The sequence below is a fragment of the Crotalus tigris genome, unplaced genomic scaffold (genome assembly GCF_016545835.1).
Source record: "Crotalus tigris isolate CLP2741 ecotype Arizona unplaced genomic scaffold, ASM1654583v1 scf7180000021207.2732985, whole genome shotgun sequence".
Classification (NCBI taxonomy): Eukaryota; Metazoa; Chordata; class Lepidosauria; order Squamata; family Viperidae; genus Crotalus; species Crotalus tigris.
Genome location: NW_024098398.1, coordinates 992,873 through 1,010,900, shown reverse-complemented (window position 1 = coordinate 1,010,900; position 18,028 = coordinate 992,873). Strand labels below are relative to the sequence as shown.

The window sequence follows — 18,028 nt, the reverse complement described above, 5'->3', positions numbered from 1 at the left end:
CTTCATAAACAGAGCCAGTTATGTCTAGTGCAGGGGTAGGCAACCTGCACTAGACATAACTGCACTAGACATAACAGGGGTAGGCAACCTGGGCTCTTTTATGGCTCAGAAATTCTGGGAGTTGAAGTCCACGAGTCATAAAAGAGCCCAGGTTGCCTAGCCCTGGTCTAGTGGTTAAGGCACCAAGCTAAAAACTGGGAGACTGTGAGTTCTAGTCCTGCCTTAGCATGAAAGCCAGCTGTGTGACCTTAGGCCAGTCACTCTCTCTCTCAGCCCAGTTCATCTCACAAGGCTGTTGCTGTGGGGAAAACAGGAGGATGAAGGAAGTACTAGATATGTTCACCATCTTGGATTGTTTGTGAAAAAAAATAAAGGCAGGATATAAATACAGCAATAAATAACTAATCAGAAGGAGAGAGGAATATCAATGCAGTGCATAAAATGATCATGAATGCAGAGGATCAAAAGATCAACCCTTTACCTTCTGTTGTCCCAAAGGTCCTTTTTTTCAGGAGGCAACTGGACTTTCTTGTTTTTCCTTTGAAGATGTTTCGCTTGTCATCCAAGAAGCTTCTTCAGCTCTGACTGGATGGTGGGGCATGGAAGGATTTATACTCCTTTCAGACAGTTGGTGATTTGCATAGAGAGTCGTTGAGGCCATTTGGAGGTTTTCTGGGTCCTCGGGGCCATCTGAGTAGTGCAAATGTGTGTGGAGCCTTCATCCTGCAGCCAAGAAGGTCCCACACATATTTGCACTACTCAGGTGATCCTGAAGAGGCAGGTTAAGTGGCCTAAACAACTCTCTAAAACAGGGGTCTTCAAACCTGACTGAGGAATTCTGGGAGTTGAAGTCCACAAGTAATAAAAGGGCCAACTTTGGAGACCCCTGCTCTAAAAGAAAGCAAACGACCAGCTGTCTGCAAGGAATATGAATCCTTCCATTCCCCACCATCCAGTCAGAGCTGAAGAACTTCCTTAGATGAGAAGCAAAGCATCTTCAAAGAAAAACAAGAAAGGCCAGTTGCATTCTGAAAAAGCACCTTTGGGACAACTATGACCTGGATGACTGAGACTCTCCATAGAAGTTTTCCTTCTGTTCTGGAATTGTCCTTCACAGGAGGAAGCAAAGCAACTGGAGATAGATCCAATGAAGTATCTTTTATTGGCTCATACAAACTACAGTGATTATGAGGCTCCTTGCCAAAAAAAAAAAAAAAAGCCTAACAAAGCAAGGTTACAAGTTAGAGGCATACAATTTGTTTTTGCTACATTGGAAAAAGGAAGAACATATTTTAAATCATTATATGACCTCTAAACCTGGCTTTGACAAAACACCTGACAAGATCCCCCTGCATACGTTCATATATTTCTCTCCTGCAAGATGCTAAAAATCAGTTCTATAAACATCAGCATTTATTTTGTCCATATATTTTCTCCTTTTTACACCATCCTGTTCATATGCTAAGAAAGGACAAAGGTCTGTTTTTTTCTTTCTCAAAACTATTCCAGCTCTGGCCTAGATGTGGTTTTACTACTGTCCTACTTTCTCCAAGGTATAAAACATCTCTAAGCAGGGAATAAAATTTTGGCTACAATAAATGAAGAAGCATCAGCAAATGAACTCTCCATCCTGCAGAGGTTCCTTTAGCAAAATTCTGGTCTTAGTGCACAACTGGTTGTTGTAATAACCATGCAGTGAGCATACCAAAAGCTAAACTACTAAACTGATTATTTTCTTACCTGGCTTTGAAAGGTGTACTTATTGTTGGCATTTTTATCTGTTTTGTTTCATAAGACATCATTAATTAACCCAGGAGACTGTGTTGCACAAGGCTAGGGCTTTCATTATATCCTCACCATATTGATCATTAGAAAAAAAAATGTATCTATTATGTTCATTCAGGAATTATTAATCAACAGTTTTCTTCAGAATCTCTGAGCCTACAGTTCTCTGGAAACTGCAGCAGCCTTTGAATTAATTTTCATCTGATGTTTCTTCTTTTTAATCTTTCCACTGAAATAGTGGAACAGATCTATAATGTGGTGAGACTTATCCACAATGAATTTTGGGACTTATCCTTCCTTTTCAAAGAATCTGAGTTGGACAAACAAAAGCTTTTACCTACTTTAATATCTACCTAGTGTAATATTTATTAAATTTAAGTACAATTCTCTGTAGTGTTCTGAATATATTCAGTCTTCAATTAATTACTTCTGGGGAAAAAAAAATCAACCAAACTTGGAATGGCCAAAACTGGCCTATTTTGGGAGAAAAATAGGACATTGCTTCATTCATTCACCTCATTTTATCCACAATTAATCACAGTGACACCTTGAGAAGATGAAAGGACACAACAGACCTAGGCGTGTTGACTTTGAATTTAATTCTATTCAACACAATGTGGCTTATTTTCTGGAATCTACAATGACTACAGCTCAGCTAACAAAAGATTTTATGCTGATGGAGAAAGGAGTATTAAAATATTAAATATTAAAGATATTTCTCATTCTGTAAAACAAACAGCCTCCAAAGAACAGTGTATTCTCTAACCTTTCCTCCCTCCCTCTCTCCTTCTTTCTTTCTTTCTTTCTTTCTTTCTTTCTTTCTTTCTTTCTTTCTTTCTTTCTTTCTTTCTTTCTTTCTTTCTTTCTCTTTTTCTCTCTCTCTCTCTTTCCTTTCCTTTCCTTTCTTCAATCTGAGTAGAATTAAAAGTTTCTATATACACACACCAATGTCTATACTTTTCAGTACAGCTTTGCAATTATGAGAAAAGGTGTTGAAAGATCAGGATCACATACTGAATTATGAATGAAGTCCCGATGATTCAGTAGGAAATAAATGTCAGCTCAAATTTCAGCACGTTCTGTATTTAAACCTCACATTTGAAGAAAAAAGGCAGAAGTGTTCAGGAAGCTAGGTTCATTCAGGAACAATGAATGAGTGCCATGTGTTTTTAGAAATATATCCAATAGCTGGTTTTCTTAAACTTAGTACGGTTAAAGAAAAAAAACCTACAGTTATTTCTGCTTATGATTTTTGACCACAAGGAAATCAAATGTGGTTGTATGTGATTTGTGACAAAAAAAACTGAAATGGGAGGCCAAGAGGCTACAGCTCAGTACTGGGCCATGGCCCATAGGTTGGGGACCTCTGATGTAGACCAGTGCACTTTGAGATGCTCCTCTTCCAGGTGAGTTGCCAATGGGTGGAGAAACTGTAACTTCTGAATCTAAAAGCAAAAACATGTACTTAAATGGGGCAGGAGTCCCCGACTTGTAAAGTCTTCAACTACTGCAAGTTTTCTCGGCTGAAGATTGAGCAAATCCTGGAATACAATTCAAGTGATACCTGTTCTCAAACAAGAAAAATATGCATTTGTACCAATAGGGGGCACTGCAGGAAAAAAGGCTCCAGTTTAGTTTGCCTGCTGATGGTTTCTTGCTTTTTCTTCTTGCTTTTGAGGGAAAGGGGGGTGATTACCTGTTTTATTGCAAGCATAATATTTTTATATACACTGCATTTCACACAGTTTGTAAAACTGCTCCGCGCTGAACTTTTCCCTCCCATTTTTTTCCAAAATTTCTATTTATTTTCCTGGAAAAAAACTTGGGGGGGGTGTTTTTTTTTTCTCGTGGCTTCAAAATTTCCGGAAATTTTACATCTTTATCAGCAGGACTGAACCCTTTGCTTTACCTGCCTGCATAATACAGCACATCCTCTTTTATCCCTTTACCCTAAAACAAATAGCCATACCCACTAGCCAGAGGTAGGCAGCCTTGGCTCTTTTATGACTCGTGGACTTCAACTCCCAGAATTCCTGAGCCAGCATGGCTCAGCTTGGAAACCTCAGCATGGCTGGCTCATGAATTCTGGGAGTTGAAGTCCACGAGTCATAATAGAGCCAAGGTTGCCTACCCCTGAACTAGGCCATTGCAAACAGGCATGGTCTTCCAAAGGACCCAGCACTTAACTTGGCCTTCCTTCTCAAGTCTCCTCTCCTCCATTGCCCCATTCAATCAAAACCAATAATCTCAGAAACACTGCTCATCCTTTTTTGCTCCACTAGGAAAAAAAATTAAAGAAAAGAAAGAAAAGTAACTCTCACACCAGCTGCAATCAGAATATTCAAAATAACAGGGGTTATTTATGTCAGGGGTCTTTAAACTTGGTCCTTTTATGACTTGTGGACTCCAACTCCCAGAATTCCTCAGCCAGCATGGTTCACCTTGGAAACCTCAGCATGGCTGGCTCAGGAATTCTGGGAGTTGAAGTCCACCAGTCATGAAAGAGCCAAGTTTGAAGACCCGTCTTATGGCATGTTTAGAACCAAACAACGTGGTCAGCTTCAAATCTCTTGGAAGACATGCGAACCATTAACCCTGTTTAGGCCTCAAAAACATAAAATAATAAATATTTAACTTTTTAGCTCTGGTAATTTCATTGCCAAGTGAGTAAGCACAATTATAGTTTTCTGGTAGGGTCGTGCATATACCACAGAGGCCAAGACTCCTTTAGAAAAAAATAAGTGCTATCACAACTGTTTCCTTGAAAATTGGAAATTTTGTTGGAGATTTGTCTTTGGTCTAAGGCTGCATTTTGCTTTGTCACTGCCTAAACTTTCTCCTTCTCTTCTCTAGTAGTTCTGTTATAAATACTTCGAAACCTCCTCCCAGAGGGGAGCAACAGAAACAGACTGTGAAGTGGATGTGTGAGGTCTCTAACAATGGTTTTGAGCTCTAAGCACATAGTGCTTACAAGCAGTATCCTGAATCATGGGAAGTGAGCTTCCTATAATCTTCTCGGTTGTCCACTTATCACTCTCTGTGTGGACCTTCTCTCCGAGGCACTGCTACCCCCAAACCAAAAAGTGATGCCATTTGTTAAAATTCTCTCATTCGTGTCTTTGTAAAAAGTGGCCGGGACAGAAGGAGAAAGATGTGCTCTCCTCATCCGATGCAGGAAATGCAAATGCTGGTTTGCACACTTCGCTAAGGTAACGTATGAAGAGACCAATCTATTCTCCTGACCGGATTTCTTTTTTCTGGAAACAGGTAAAAAATCTTACACACTGAGGTCATCTAACACAATATGAGCTGGTTGCCAAGCACCCAAAATGCAATCACTTGACTACAGTGTGTATTTGTCTGTCATAACTTTGAGGACAAGTCATAACTAGCTTTTTTTTTTAGTCTGTTGTAACTATGCCAGCTGTTAAGCAAAAATTACATACATACACACACACACACAAATATATATATATATATATATATATATATATATATATATATATATATATATATATATATATATATATATATCAATAATGATGGTGAAAATGCGACTCCCGGGCATAATTATAAATGGAATGAATAAAGCGCATTCACCAGGAGAGTTTAAAGTTAAAATACTTTAATTAAAGTATTTTACTATATTAAAAGGTTGCCAAGCTTTCGTTGGGAAAACTCCCCAACATCTTCAGGGCTGAGAGACCGTTTCTAACAAGGTGATTCAAACGGGTTCCATAGACGTCTGTGCGTGGTTCCTAGACTGTGCTAGCATTCCCTGCTGAACAGCTGATAGGTGGGAGGGGGGAATCGGAGTAAAGAAAAGTAAAGTAAAGTAAAAAGTAAAGTAAAGTGAAATCTTTACTCTGATTCCCCCCTCCCACCTATCAGCTGTTCAGCAGGGAATGCTAGCACAGTCTAGGAACCACGTGCAGACGTCTATGGAACCCGTTTGAATCACCTTGTTAGAAACGGTCTCTCAGCCCTGAAGATGTTGGGAAGTTTTCCCAACGAAAGCTTGGCAACCTTTTAATATAGTAAAATACTTTAATTAAAGTATTTTAACTTTAAACTCTCCTGGTGAACGCGCTTTATTCATTCCATATATATATATATATATATATATATATATATATATATATATATATATATATATATATATGTATGTATGTATGTATGTATGTATGTATGTATGTATGTATGTATATATATATGTATATGTATATATATGTATGTATATATATATATATATATATGTGTGTGTGTGTGTGTGTGTGTGTGTGTGTGTGTGTGTGTGTGTGTATATGCAGATGATCTTGGTGTATTCAGGTCTTTTCCCGTGTAAGATTAAGAGTATCTTGGCGACGTTTCGACGAGGTCCCACTTGTCATCTTCAGGCTGGGTCTTCGGCTTCATGCTTGTGCGAGCAAAATGTGATCGGAGCTGCTGTCTCTCTATATATGTTGGTGGGGGTGTGTGGAGTGCTGGTTTAATTGCTGTAGGTGGATTGGTTGGCTGTGTAGGAGCTATTGTTTGTGGATTGTTTGGCTGTTTTGTAACATCCTGACTAGTTGAGGTGCTGGCTGTGTGCCTGTCGCCAAGATACTCCCAATCTTACATGGGAAAAGATCCAAATACACCAAGACCTGCATACCTATACCCATGAAAATCTACGAAAGCAAATATATATACACACATACCATTACTAAAAGAGAAAGAAAGAGAGAGAAAAAGAACGAGAGAGATTAAACTACATTTCAGTGAATTATAGATGTATTTTGTCATTTTGCTAAATAGATGCACAGCTATTGAATCATGGAAAAATAGGAAAAATATAACATATGAAAAGTAAAAATAAAGTTTCTTTTGTTATGAACTAGACTGCTAATAAGTTTCATGGATGCCACTAAGCTAGGCAAAATACCTAACATATACGGAAATACTAAAAATGAGGTTATTGCTGAGGTTATTTATGAGTTTCTGACAATAGATATATGCATTTATGCAGACATAAACAAGAATGTTTAAGCAGTATAAAAATTAACAGCTTGATTCTAGCCTACATCACAATAAATCTGTCTTCCATGTGCTAAAGGCTCATTTTTATAGCTTACATTTTCTGTATAAATGAGGGTCAAACCTAGGTTACATTAAATATGTAGCACGCAGCTGAACCTTGAAGGAGATACTGTAGTTATAAGAGAAAAGATGTATAATAATAACACATAAAATAATTCTCAATGCTGAGAAAAATACAAATAGAAATGGCATTCCATCGGTTGGGAAGATTTCGAATACTACAAAAGAGAATGAAAATATTGGTGAAAAAAAGCTTGACAGCCGAAGACTTAAATCAGAGGTCCCTAACCTTTGGGGCACCAGGGACCGGTTACGTGGAGAGAGGTTTTCCCGCGGACCGGAGGGGGCGTAGTTTTGTGTGCTGCCTGCACCCTGCAGATGGGGTTTTGCTTGTTTGTGTGGCCCAGTTACTGGCATGCCGCGGCCCGGTACGGGTCCACCGACCAGGGGTTGGGGACCCCTGATCTAAATAATTCAGAAGGGAGCAATGAGTCATTGGCCAAAGAATAAACCCCAACGGACCATGCCATACCACCTTCAGAATTACAGTTGCAAGAGAAGCTTCAGAATGGAACCCATCTTGACTGGCAAAGCTTTGTCTTTGTGTTATCAGTTAGCGTAGCACGAAGAAAAATGAATGGCTTCAGTCCCTTCCCCTAAATCAATTGTCTAGGTGTGTGACCTTTGCTTGAATAAATCAAATTGCACTGTAATTTTAACTTGATAATGTTGCCAGAATGAGAACACGGATGGAGAATTGGACAGTTCATAAGAAATTTAGCAGTTCACTGGCTGGTCAGCTATTGGGACAGGCATTGTGAGATTATAGTCACGGTCACTGTTTGGAATGAGTTTTAAATTTTGATTATAACTATTTGTAGATACGGTATGTAAAAGGAGGGGAGTATATTAGTTTTTTGATGTATTTTTCAGGATTCAGTCAATTTTTAAAAAATGTTTAATGTTAGATATATTTGGTATTTGGGTTTTTTTTATACACATGGTTTTCCTCTTTTTGTTTGTTAGCGTTGGATAGTTGTTAGTCTTTTTTTTTCCTTTTCTGTGTTCTATTTGCTGATAAAAAATAAATAAACATGTTTGAAAAGATGGAATGAGTTTTGAATTGCAGCCACAAAATTATTTCCTTGTCTGTCTGTCTGTCCGTCCGTCCGTCCGTCCGTCCGTCCGTCCGTCCATCCATCCATCCATCTATCTATCTATCTATCTATCTATCTATCTATCTATCTATCTATCTATCTATCATCTATCTACCTATTATTAATCTACTTCTATCATCTATCTATCTGTCTTTCATCTATTGATCACATCTATCATCTAGGTATCTATCTATCTATCTATCTATCATCTATCTACCTATTATTAATCTATTTCTATCATCTATAAGTCTATCATCTATTGATCACATCTATCATCTATGTATCTACGTATCTATTTATCTATGTATCTATCGATCTAACATCTATCTGTCTAGCATCTTTAAGAAAGTAATCTAAGGTGTAAGATTTTCATCCTTTGGATTTTTTTTTTTCAGAAATGAAAAAAATGCACAATTGTAGAATTAGTGACTACACAGGTTAGGCTCCTATTCAGATGTTCTTTGCATTTATTAAATAAATAATAAATAAATGTTCAAACATTGAATGAAGTTCTCTCTCTCCATGTCACTCACTCACTCACACATACACACACACACCCCTACAAACTTCATCCACAAAGCTTCTTCTCCACATTCCATACCATCTGTCAAGGGCTAATGAGTTTCTGCATAATCGTGGCACTTTGCGATACAGTTATCTTTAGAAACATCATAAAGAGATTTCTTTTTCAAAAGTGACAAAAGGTTGGTTCCACAGCCCTAAAATATCTGTAACAGAATATTAGTCTGCTATGCTGGAATAATGTTCCCAGAACTGCCATATAACAGCTCAGTTTGTGGCATTAAATTCCATGCAACAGTTGGTGTGCACAGTAGTCTTGGTGTTTAAAAAGCATTAAAGCCTGTTTCCAATGAACAACTTTTACCAAGGCGAGCCAAATTGATGTTCCCAAGACTCAACTGAAAACTGTGGAAGATATGAGAATCTGTTGTGTGATTGCTCAAGACAATGTACAATGTGAAACTGTGACACTGTACAACTCCCTGTGTGCAGATAATATTAATTCTTCCGAAGAAAAGAAATAAAACTGACAACATTTTGCAATGTTCCCCATTAAAGCCACATGGCTATCACCGAAACTAGATGTTATGTTACAGTCCCATAATTCTATGTGATCAGCTGGACAGAAATATCTGTCCTCAAATATCTGTTAAGAAATTAAGCCAATAAACAACAATGCTAAATTCAGGTGTGCTCTTAGTGGCTTAGGTCTTCATGCTGGACCCTAAATCACACTTTACAAGTTGCATAGGTTGGCTTCACACAATGATGACAAGAACATTGAACAAAGCACATATTAGCATAGTGAATATTCCAGAACTTTTCAACTGGGTAAATTAACGGGTGAGTTTAAACAGATTAATTGGGAAACGTACCACCCTCCCCCCAAAATATGCCTTTCTGTATCTAAAAACTGAACCATGGGGGTGTGAACTGATGCTTATTAATTTAAAAACAATCTCCATCTAACATAAGTTTAACTTCAGAGGAAGCTTGCTTAAAATGTTTGCTTTTGTTTTAAATTCCACAAAATTATCTGATAATTCTGCTTGCAGCCTTTCACTGCTGTGTCAATTAAAACTACAAAATGGTTACTTCAACGCTCACAGTTTGTATGCCATGAATTCATTACAAGTATTAAAAGCTTGCATTTTCTATTTTTATTCTATTTCATTCAAGGAACATAATAGATAGGTATATTATCTGTGAGCCATGATGGCACAGTGGTTAGAATGCAGTATTGCAGGCTGACTCTGCCCACAGCCTGGAGTTCAACCCTCACTGGCTCAAGATTGACACAGCCTTCCATCCTTCTGAGGTCAGTAAAATGAGGACCCAGAATGTTAGGGGCGATAGGCTGACTCTGTAAATTGCTTAGAGACGTCTACAAAGAACTATGAAGCAATATATGTCTAAGTGCTATTGTTATTGCTATATTATAGAATATACAAGGACTAATAACTGGGCATTATTAGCCAAGAGTTTTGATCAACTCTTTAAATTTTATGCAACTCTTCATGCCTGACCGAGATTTTAAATCAGATACAATAATAGAAAGAGAAGAATTTTTAAAGAGAAATAGGTCAAACAATTGTAAAGAAAAATCTATTGGGGATAAAAAAGGTAATAACCCATCACTTGCTTTTCTAATTAAACCGCTTGGGAATAAAAGCTTCATACAACATGTGGAATGTTCTTGCAGATATTCTAGCATGCCCAAATCTCTAAGTCTCTCCCAGTTGCTATTCTCAATCCCCCCCTACTCACTTGCCATTTAAAGCTGCCACCCCAACGGTGCTTCTGGCAATGGACATATTGGCCACAAAGGTCCACTGTTGACTTTGTGGGTCCCACCTCTCGACTGTATTCAAATAGCTCCAGCCATCATGACCTCCTACTGCATAAATGGGCCCTTCAAGAACAGTAACTCCTAAAAAGAAGAGGCAGAGAAAGAACGTGAGAACAGACCAGCAATGGAAGGAAAGATTTCTAAAGGCTAATGTGAGGTCCTTGGTGCTCTCTGAGCTTGACTGTTTTCTTGCAGACATTTCATCACCCAAATGAGGTAACATCATCAAGGCTAATGAGAAATGCAAAATATATCATGGGCCAATGTGGAGGGCCATGAAGTACTGGCCAGGTCCTACTAACATGAAGATCCTAATGAGGGGACATCTTAATTGCACAGTCTGTCTAGGTAGCTGTGAAGAAACCTGTATCATTTCTTCACAGGGGTTGGAAATCTTTCTCTTGTGGTTTTTTTTTTTTTTGGTTATTTATGCAGTTGCTTGTTTCCCATAATTGATTTTAGGGGGCAGTGCTCATATCTGATTCTAGGGCATTGAACCAGAGCTGTCTGAAGATGTTTCTGTGGTCATGTGGCCAACATGACATTGCAGCGAAGCACAAAGCATACAACGAAACACGGAACACTGTGATCTTCCCACCAGAGTGGTACCTATTAATCTACTTGCATTTACAGGCTTCCTAACTGGTAGGTAGGCAGGAGTTGAGGCAGGTGACAGGAGCTCACTCCATCGCACAGTAGGAGGATTTGAACCACCAGAGAACAGACTTTCTCCAGAGTGTTTTAAACTACTGACCCACCACACCTTTACCATGATAGGGGACAGGATAAATATTCTGAATGGGGCTAGGATTCATTTAACTTTTATTTGCACTCTGCTGCTTCAATGAGTTGGTTTGTGGAGACTTGGCATGTCCAACATGTGCAATTTTCACCTTTTTTTAAAAAAAAGAAAGAAAAAGAAAAGTGATTCTGAAAATACCAGTTCTGCTGGTGCAAAGATTGCCCACAGAGATTCATAAAAAGTATTCCTGAATATTCCTATATGCTTTAGATTTTGTTTGCTAGTTATTTTTATTAATGGTTTGCTTTCTTTTTAGCATTTGCTAGAGACCCCAGAGAAGGCCACAAGGGTGAAGCAGATCTCCTTATTCCCAAGACTGAAGTACCTGACCCAACATTTTTGAGCTTGACTTAAATATATTCTTTCATTCTTCCTGAAAGTTCTCTAATTTGCCTATAATAGCTTTATCCAAGGGCAGAATGGCCTCAAGACATCTTATATGCCATGGGTATATAAAAATACTACATACAAATACTGCTGATCTTTCCTTCTGAGGATTTGAAAGAAGAAGGCCTCACAATGACCCAGAATTGCAAAGAAGGAAGAAGTCAAATATTAAATCTTTCCTTTCTGAAATTTTGCCAACGTGTCAGCAGTGGGGCAGAAGGAGGGGTGGAAGGACACGGAGAGATAAGTGCTCCGTATAGTCACAACTGGGGCAGAAAGCCGGACTGTTCTCTTCTGCTGTGCATTTCCAACATCTGGATATGAACATCAAAAATACATTCAACTCTCCCGGCTCATAACATTTGGATGGTTTATCCTGCTTTTCCAAGGCCACCAAAATCAACCTCAATGGAATAGTTGTAAAGCAGGTGTCAATGTTGCATCTCCCATGCAGCTTCTCTGTCACAGTAGACCACATGTCAGCTAAATGACAGCTTTTCATGCTCTGCTATTGCTCACAGGGGGACCATTAGATCTGCAGACAAAATGAACCCAGAAACTATATGGCTTATTTTCAGACTTCAGATCTCTTAATCATCTTATGGAATTCTAAGCTTTATGCTGTTAATGGAACACATCCTTTTAAGGGGCTCTTATAATTTGTTGAGATAACTGAAGATGAATACTTCTCAGGCAGAACAGAAGGATAAGAGAGATAACTATTCCAAATGAACCTAAAGCTAAAATATTTTTCCCTCCAGTGAATATTTAACTTCCTTCTTTTATACTCTGTTTAGTTCAAGCAACATCTCTCTCTCTCTCTCTCTCTCTCTCTCTCTCTCTCTCTCCCTCTCTCTCTCTCTCTCCCTCTTTCATCTATCTCTCTTTCTTTCGTGTATCCCTCCATCCATTTATCTACCTACTACCTTCTGTAGGTTCCAAACCAGCCTAAGCATGCACCATTTCTGGTTGACTTTCTGACAACAGAGCAGCCATTCTCTTATGTAAGAAGAAGCCTCTAGATAATATAAATTGGACTGTAACTTACAACCTCAGTTGGGACTAGAATTTTGGTGGCTAAGTGAAAAACATGAAAAGTATCTCAGCTTTTGGGATATTCCTGTATGTTTTAGATACCTAAAGCATAGTCATTAAGCACCTCATCACATAACTGGATCCTATTTTGCAATCATTTTTGCCATGGGCGTTAATTGAATCATTATGGTTAAGCAAGCCTGGATATGCCCCCTCCCCCCCACACAAATTGACTGGCTGGGAAGGTTGCAGATCATGATCATGTGACCGCAGGATGCTGCAACCATTTTGAAAGCAAGCTGGTTGCTAAGACTCAAATTGTGATCATGGGACACATGGGGATAATGCGATGGTTGTAAGTTCAAAGATAGGTTTTATTGTTGTTAGTTGCGAAGTCGTGTCTGACCCATCGCGACCCCATGGACAACGTTCCTCCAGGCCTTCCTATCCTCTACCATCTTCTGGAGTCCATTGAAGGTCACTCCTATTGCTTCAGTGACTCCATCCAGCCACCTCATTCTCTGTCATCCCCTTCTTCTATTGTCCTCAATCTTTCCCAGCATTAGGCTCTTCTCCAGTGAGTCCTTCCTTCTCATTAGGTGGCCAAAGTATTTGAGTTTCAAAAAGATAGGTTGCAAGTTCTTTTTTTCAGCACTATCATAACTCTGTTGTTAAATAAATGGTCATAAATTGTGAACTATCTATACAGCACTTAGGCAGCTTCCATGACAAGGTGATGTCAGAATTAAGTGAACTTTTCTTCTTTTGTCTAGGAAGAAAAGTTGTTTTTCTCCAACCTAATTCTGGTAATGTATGCACATATAACCAATACTACTCCCAGTAAACAGACAATGTGAATCTATTTGATGCTTTAAAAAAACCAACAGTATGGATGTGCAGAGAATATAATGTGAGACCCCACAAAGGCCTTTTGTTGAGAGGAAATAAGAAACAGGGGAATTGTGTTTATTTCTTTAGCTGAGGAGTCTCATTATAGGCCAGTGATGCCGAACCTTTTAGAGACCGAGTGCCCAAACTGCAACCCAAAACGCACTTATGTATTGTTGGGTGCCTGGTGGGCATGTTCCATTGGGTGGGTGTGGCCCATTGGGTGGGTGTGGCTGCAATGGTAATGGCAGACTGGGTGGGACTAAAAAGTTCAATCAATCAATTCCAACTTTGTGAGATCTTTTTTTTTCCTGCGAGAAGTTGAAATTGACGGTGCATGTGCCCACAGAGAGGGCTCTGCATATCACCTGTGGCATACGTGCCATAGGTTCACCACCACAAATCTCCAAAATGTTACTTTCCATGAATTCTTTTGAATCCATTTTTTAAAAAAGGGCTGCATTTGTATTACTAGCACGTATAAAGGAATATTTGATTTTGGTGTCCTTTTTAACTTAAAAGAAATGAATCTCAGGTAAAAATGTAAATGCATTTTGATTGTCAATAGAAATGCATCAGAACTAGATAATTGATCTTTTTTCTCCCTTTCTCTTTCTCTCTCATACACACACACACACACACACACAAAGACACAGAGACATACACACTCACATACACACACTCAGGAAAAGTTCGTTAATGGCAGCTGAATGTTTCTGTGATTTGAGAAAAGCAATATATTTTTTTAATAAATATGGGACCCTCAGGGCACGGAAAATAAATTGAAAAAGTACCATCATTACTTAGAAAGTAATAAAACTGTGGAAGGTGTATGTAAAAATCATAAACTCTTTCAAATATACTAACCCATTTTTGTTACACATCCTTGGACCTGATCAACTGGACATTTAGCTTTACTGCACTGTTTTATACAAGGTATAAAATCTAGAAATTGAAGGGATACTTAGGATGTGAGTCTATAATCTTTGATAACGTGTTCCAGAGGGCAAAAAGAGAAGGACTCCTTCCACAAAACTCTGCTTTGGGATGGAGAGATCCAATCGCATGGGCTATCTTTTTTAATGCCACAGTTTTGATGGTTGCTGTCTCTTTGATAAATGATTTCAAATGATTAGAGCTAAAAGAGAAAGAAGGTATTGTACATGTTTAGACTCAACAGAATCCAAAACGACTTCTGAAAATACTGCAAGGGCACTCTAAATATTTTAGTTTATTCAGAGACCAAAGATAAATATAATATAGACATTTAAAGTTATTTAACTTGAGGGGTGCTTGCCGCTTCTGAGCTTGGTTGTTTTCTTGCAGACATTTCATTACTTAAATTAAGTATGATCATCAGGGCTAGTGATAGGTGACATGACTAGCACAGATGTTGTTATCTAGTTTGGGTGATGAAATGTCCTGAAAACAACCAAGTTCAAAGAGCACCAAGGACCCCTCATTTCAACCCTGAGCTACTAATATTCTCCTTTATTTAGTTATTTAATTACTACTTTCCTAAACAGAAAGGTCTTTAACAGTTTCTGGAAAATTATGAATAAAACAAATAAGGCAGAAACAGATAGGTTCTGCCACCAAAAAGGATTTCATGGGGATGCATCTCAAGATGTTGTGATATAAGCGTAGGTCTTTATGCATTGGTTCAGATATCCTGGAATCAGAGGGTTTTTGGGGTTATGATTCAGAAACAATTGGGAACACAACTCATATGGGCAATAAGAACGTTGCATTCTGGAGTAATTAAAATTTCTAATTCAGATGTATTATAATTATGCTATCTACCACTGTGGCTACAACTGCATTCTCCAACAATAGATGCAATTGGCACATCAACCTCCATTAAAAAGACCCTCCTGGACACAGTTAAAAGTAGGAATTCAAATTGATCATTGAGTTTAGAAGAGTATCCAATCACTAAGATTTTGTGTTTATGGGTGTCTAGTTTCACTCATCAGTAGGATTAGATTTAATGTATTGAACTTCCCATTCCCCCCTTCCCAAAATGATTCTATTTATAAATAATGATTGAAAACCTGCACAACTTTTCTGGAATTGCATATTAGGGCAAGCAGAGCTTAATCTTATAGGAGTTAGTGATACCAAACTCCAACGCTTAAATTTACCTCCTATAATTGTTGCACGTTGATGTTGAACGTCATGAGAATGGAGCCATAAAAAGGCAAACAAGCAAGTATCCAATCATCCAGAAAGCACTGAAACCACCACTATTGTATGTGCATGAATTGAGAAGAGGGGGGAAGAGAGAGATGACATAAGGATAGATTCCACAGTGCACTCAAGCCAGATCTTTGCATTAAATAAGACAGCAGCAATACGTCAGGAAATATCTATGGTGACACTACAGTTCTGTATACATCAGATCAAAACTAAGTTCTGTTAAGTGGGGCTCAAATTCACACAAGTGAAGTTGGACTGAATCCTCACTTAAGATACAACAGCACAACATTTATGTAGCCCCTTTATTTTGGCAAGGATGGATGATAAATGCCATCAGACAATCTTTGAACTATCACTCCTATTAGAAGACATCCTGTCTCCCTAGTGAAAATAAAAACCTTAGAATATGTCTTCTTGAAGTCTAGATTGTACAAGGAATGCAAGGCTTAATGTAGACTACCCTGCCATTTATACCAATTGTATTTAGAATTTCTCCTCAAATATAAGCATCCTGTAATCAGCAATGCAAGGACTAAATCCTGTGCCCAAGCAAGAAGACTCACTTATGTCAGATCCAACATACAGACGAGGTTGTTTACTGAAATGGTAAAATTCTGTGGCATTTTAAAATTGCATTAGGTTGTTTTAACTTTTATGATTGACCTTAAATAATAAATGTTAGTTGGTGTGTTTCTGTATTCATTCTCCCTTCTGGTCTAAAGACTGCTTTAACAAATAGTTTTAAATTATTGCCATGGGAAATTGGAAAATATTTTCCTGTCTCTAGATATAAGATGCCGGAAATCTTCTCTCTCTATTTTTTTTTTTTTAAGTACACATCCTATATTTAGCATTTGGGTGGTACACACCATAATCCCAAATCCAATTTTCTCTATCATGTATATTCTTGTGTCCTAGCTAGTGCAAAATAATCAGTCTCATGAAATAACTAAGATATGTGTTTATTTTTTCTTGGTTAAAGTTCACAATCTGTAACAGCTGAGTCAGCATAATGAACAAGGACTACACTCACACTTCAGATGGAGAACATTGCTGAACTTTAAAGAAATTGCTGATGAAAACAGAAAAGATTAGACCACTGCCCTGTAATTTAATCCACTGCAAACATTGACATACCTCTTGTTAAACTGCTCTAGACGATGAATAAAAAAATATAAAAGAAAAGAAATAAGAATGTGGGTAATGATAATTACACCTTGATTTAAAATGCAATGAAAATTCATCTAGTACAATACAAAGGTTATCCATTGCTGTTTTCATTGAAGTAGACTTACAAGGGGAAGAAATTTATGAGAAAGACCAAGGATTTTTTTCCCATAGTTATTCTGGAAGATTAACTATGCTTTAATTCATACTTACATGACTGCAGAGAAAACAGTGCAAAACTATGTGACCTTAATCATTATTGATCTCAATGTGTCGTATATTCAGCTTAATGCTATGCCTTTCAAAATTGCAGTCATTAAAAAGTACTGCACAATGAATTGGCTACAGTCCTATGTACAGTCCTTCAGATCTGTCACTGTCATCTTGGAAAAGCTTTCAAATCTCGACCACTAGAAAACAGCTGTCATGCATTCAAACTGAACTGTCTTGATTACGTCTGAAGTGTTTTGAGCTTGAAAAAAAAAAAATCTCTCCTTGGCATCTGAAACACTGCGTTTCAAACCCAAAGTGATTCCAGAATTATTGAAACAGCATGTTCCAAGTTCAGGGCAGAGCATTTAAAATTTTAAACATTTGCTCTGTCTCTCTAACCAGGCAAGCTCTCTGTTTAAAAGATCTCTAGCATCTATGTAAATCAAAACACGGCCATCTGTTACTATTACCTTGAAGTTCTTTTTATTAGTGATACATCAAGTTCCCTATATTTCTCTTGGCTCATCAATTCTGACATCTACTAGCTGACAAGAATAAAGTGTCATCCATAGAGAAGCAACTATTCTCGTTTAAGCTTGTAATCTGGAAAAGTTAGCGAGAATAATCCTGCTACCGCCATCTTTTTAGTTCTTATGTTAGCTGCTTTTAAGGAAAGGATAAAAATGCATTATAATACAGAAGGCATGAAAAACTGAGAGAGGAAGCCAAAGGTTTAATGTCTTTTAAACATTACTTTGAATTATAAAGGCAGTGGCTAAATTCATTTTGGGGGCAAGATGACGAAATACTGATCAAATTTTGATGAAAAGCGAAGACAATTAATTCTTCTTCCATTCTTTTCTCTCTTAGCTTACCATTTCATTAAAAAGTAGAGAATTTTTGTTGTTGTTCTATGCTTTAAAATCAGTGTTGACTACTTAGGTC

The 18,028-nt window shown here is 37.9% G+C and overlaps 1 protein-coding gene across 3 annotated transcripts in view; it reads right to left on the bottom strand.

Annotated features, from left to right (window-relative positions):
• The window catches only part of KLHL1 (kelch like family member 1), a 131,527-nt gene that overhangs the window by 10,267 nt on the left and 103,232 nt on the right, over window positions 1-18,028 (bottom strand). For 2 of the 3 annotated variants that reach the window (XM_039369715.1, XM_039369716.1), the window contains exon 8: window positions 10,311-10,473. In XM_039369715.1, coding sequence (XP_039225649.1) covers window positions 10,311-10,473 — 163 coding nt within the window. The remainder of the gene's footprint in view (window positions 1-10,310; window positions 10,474-18,028) is intronic. The other variant, XM_039369717.1, reaches the window with a different exon arrangement.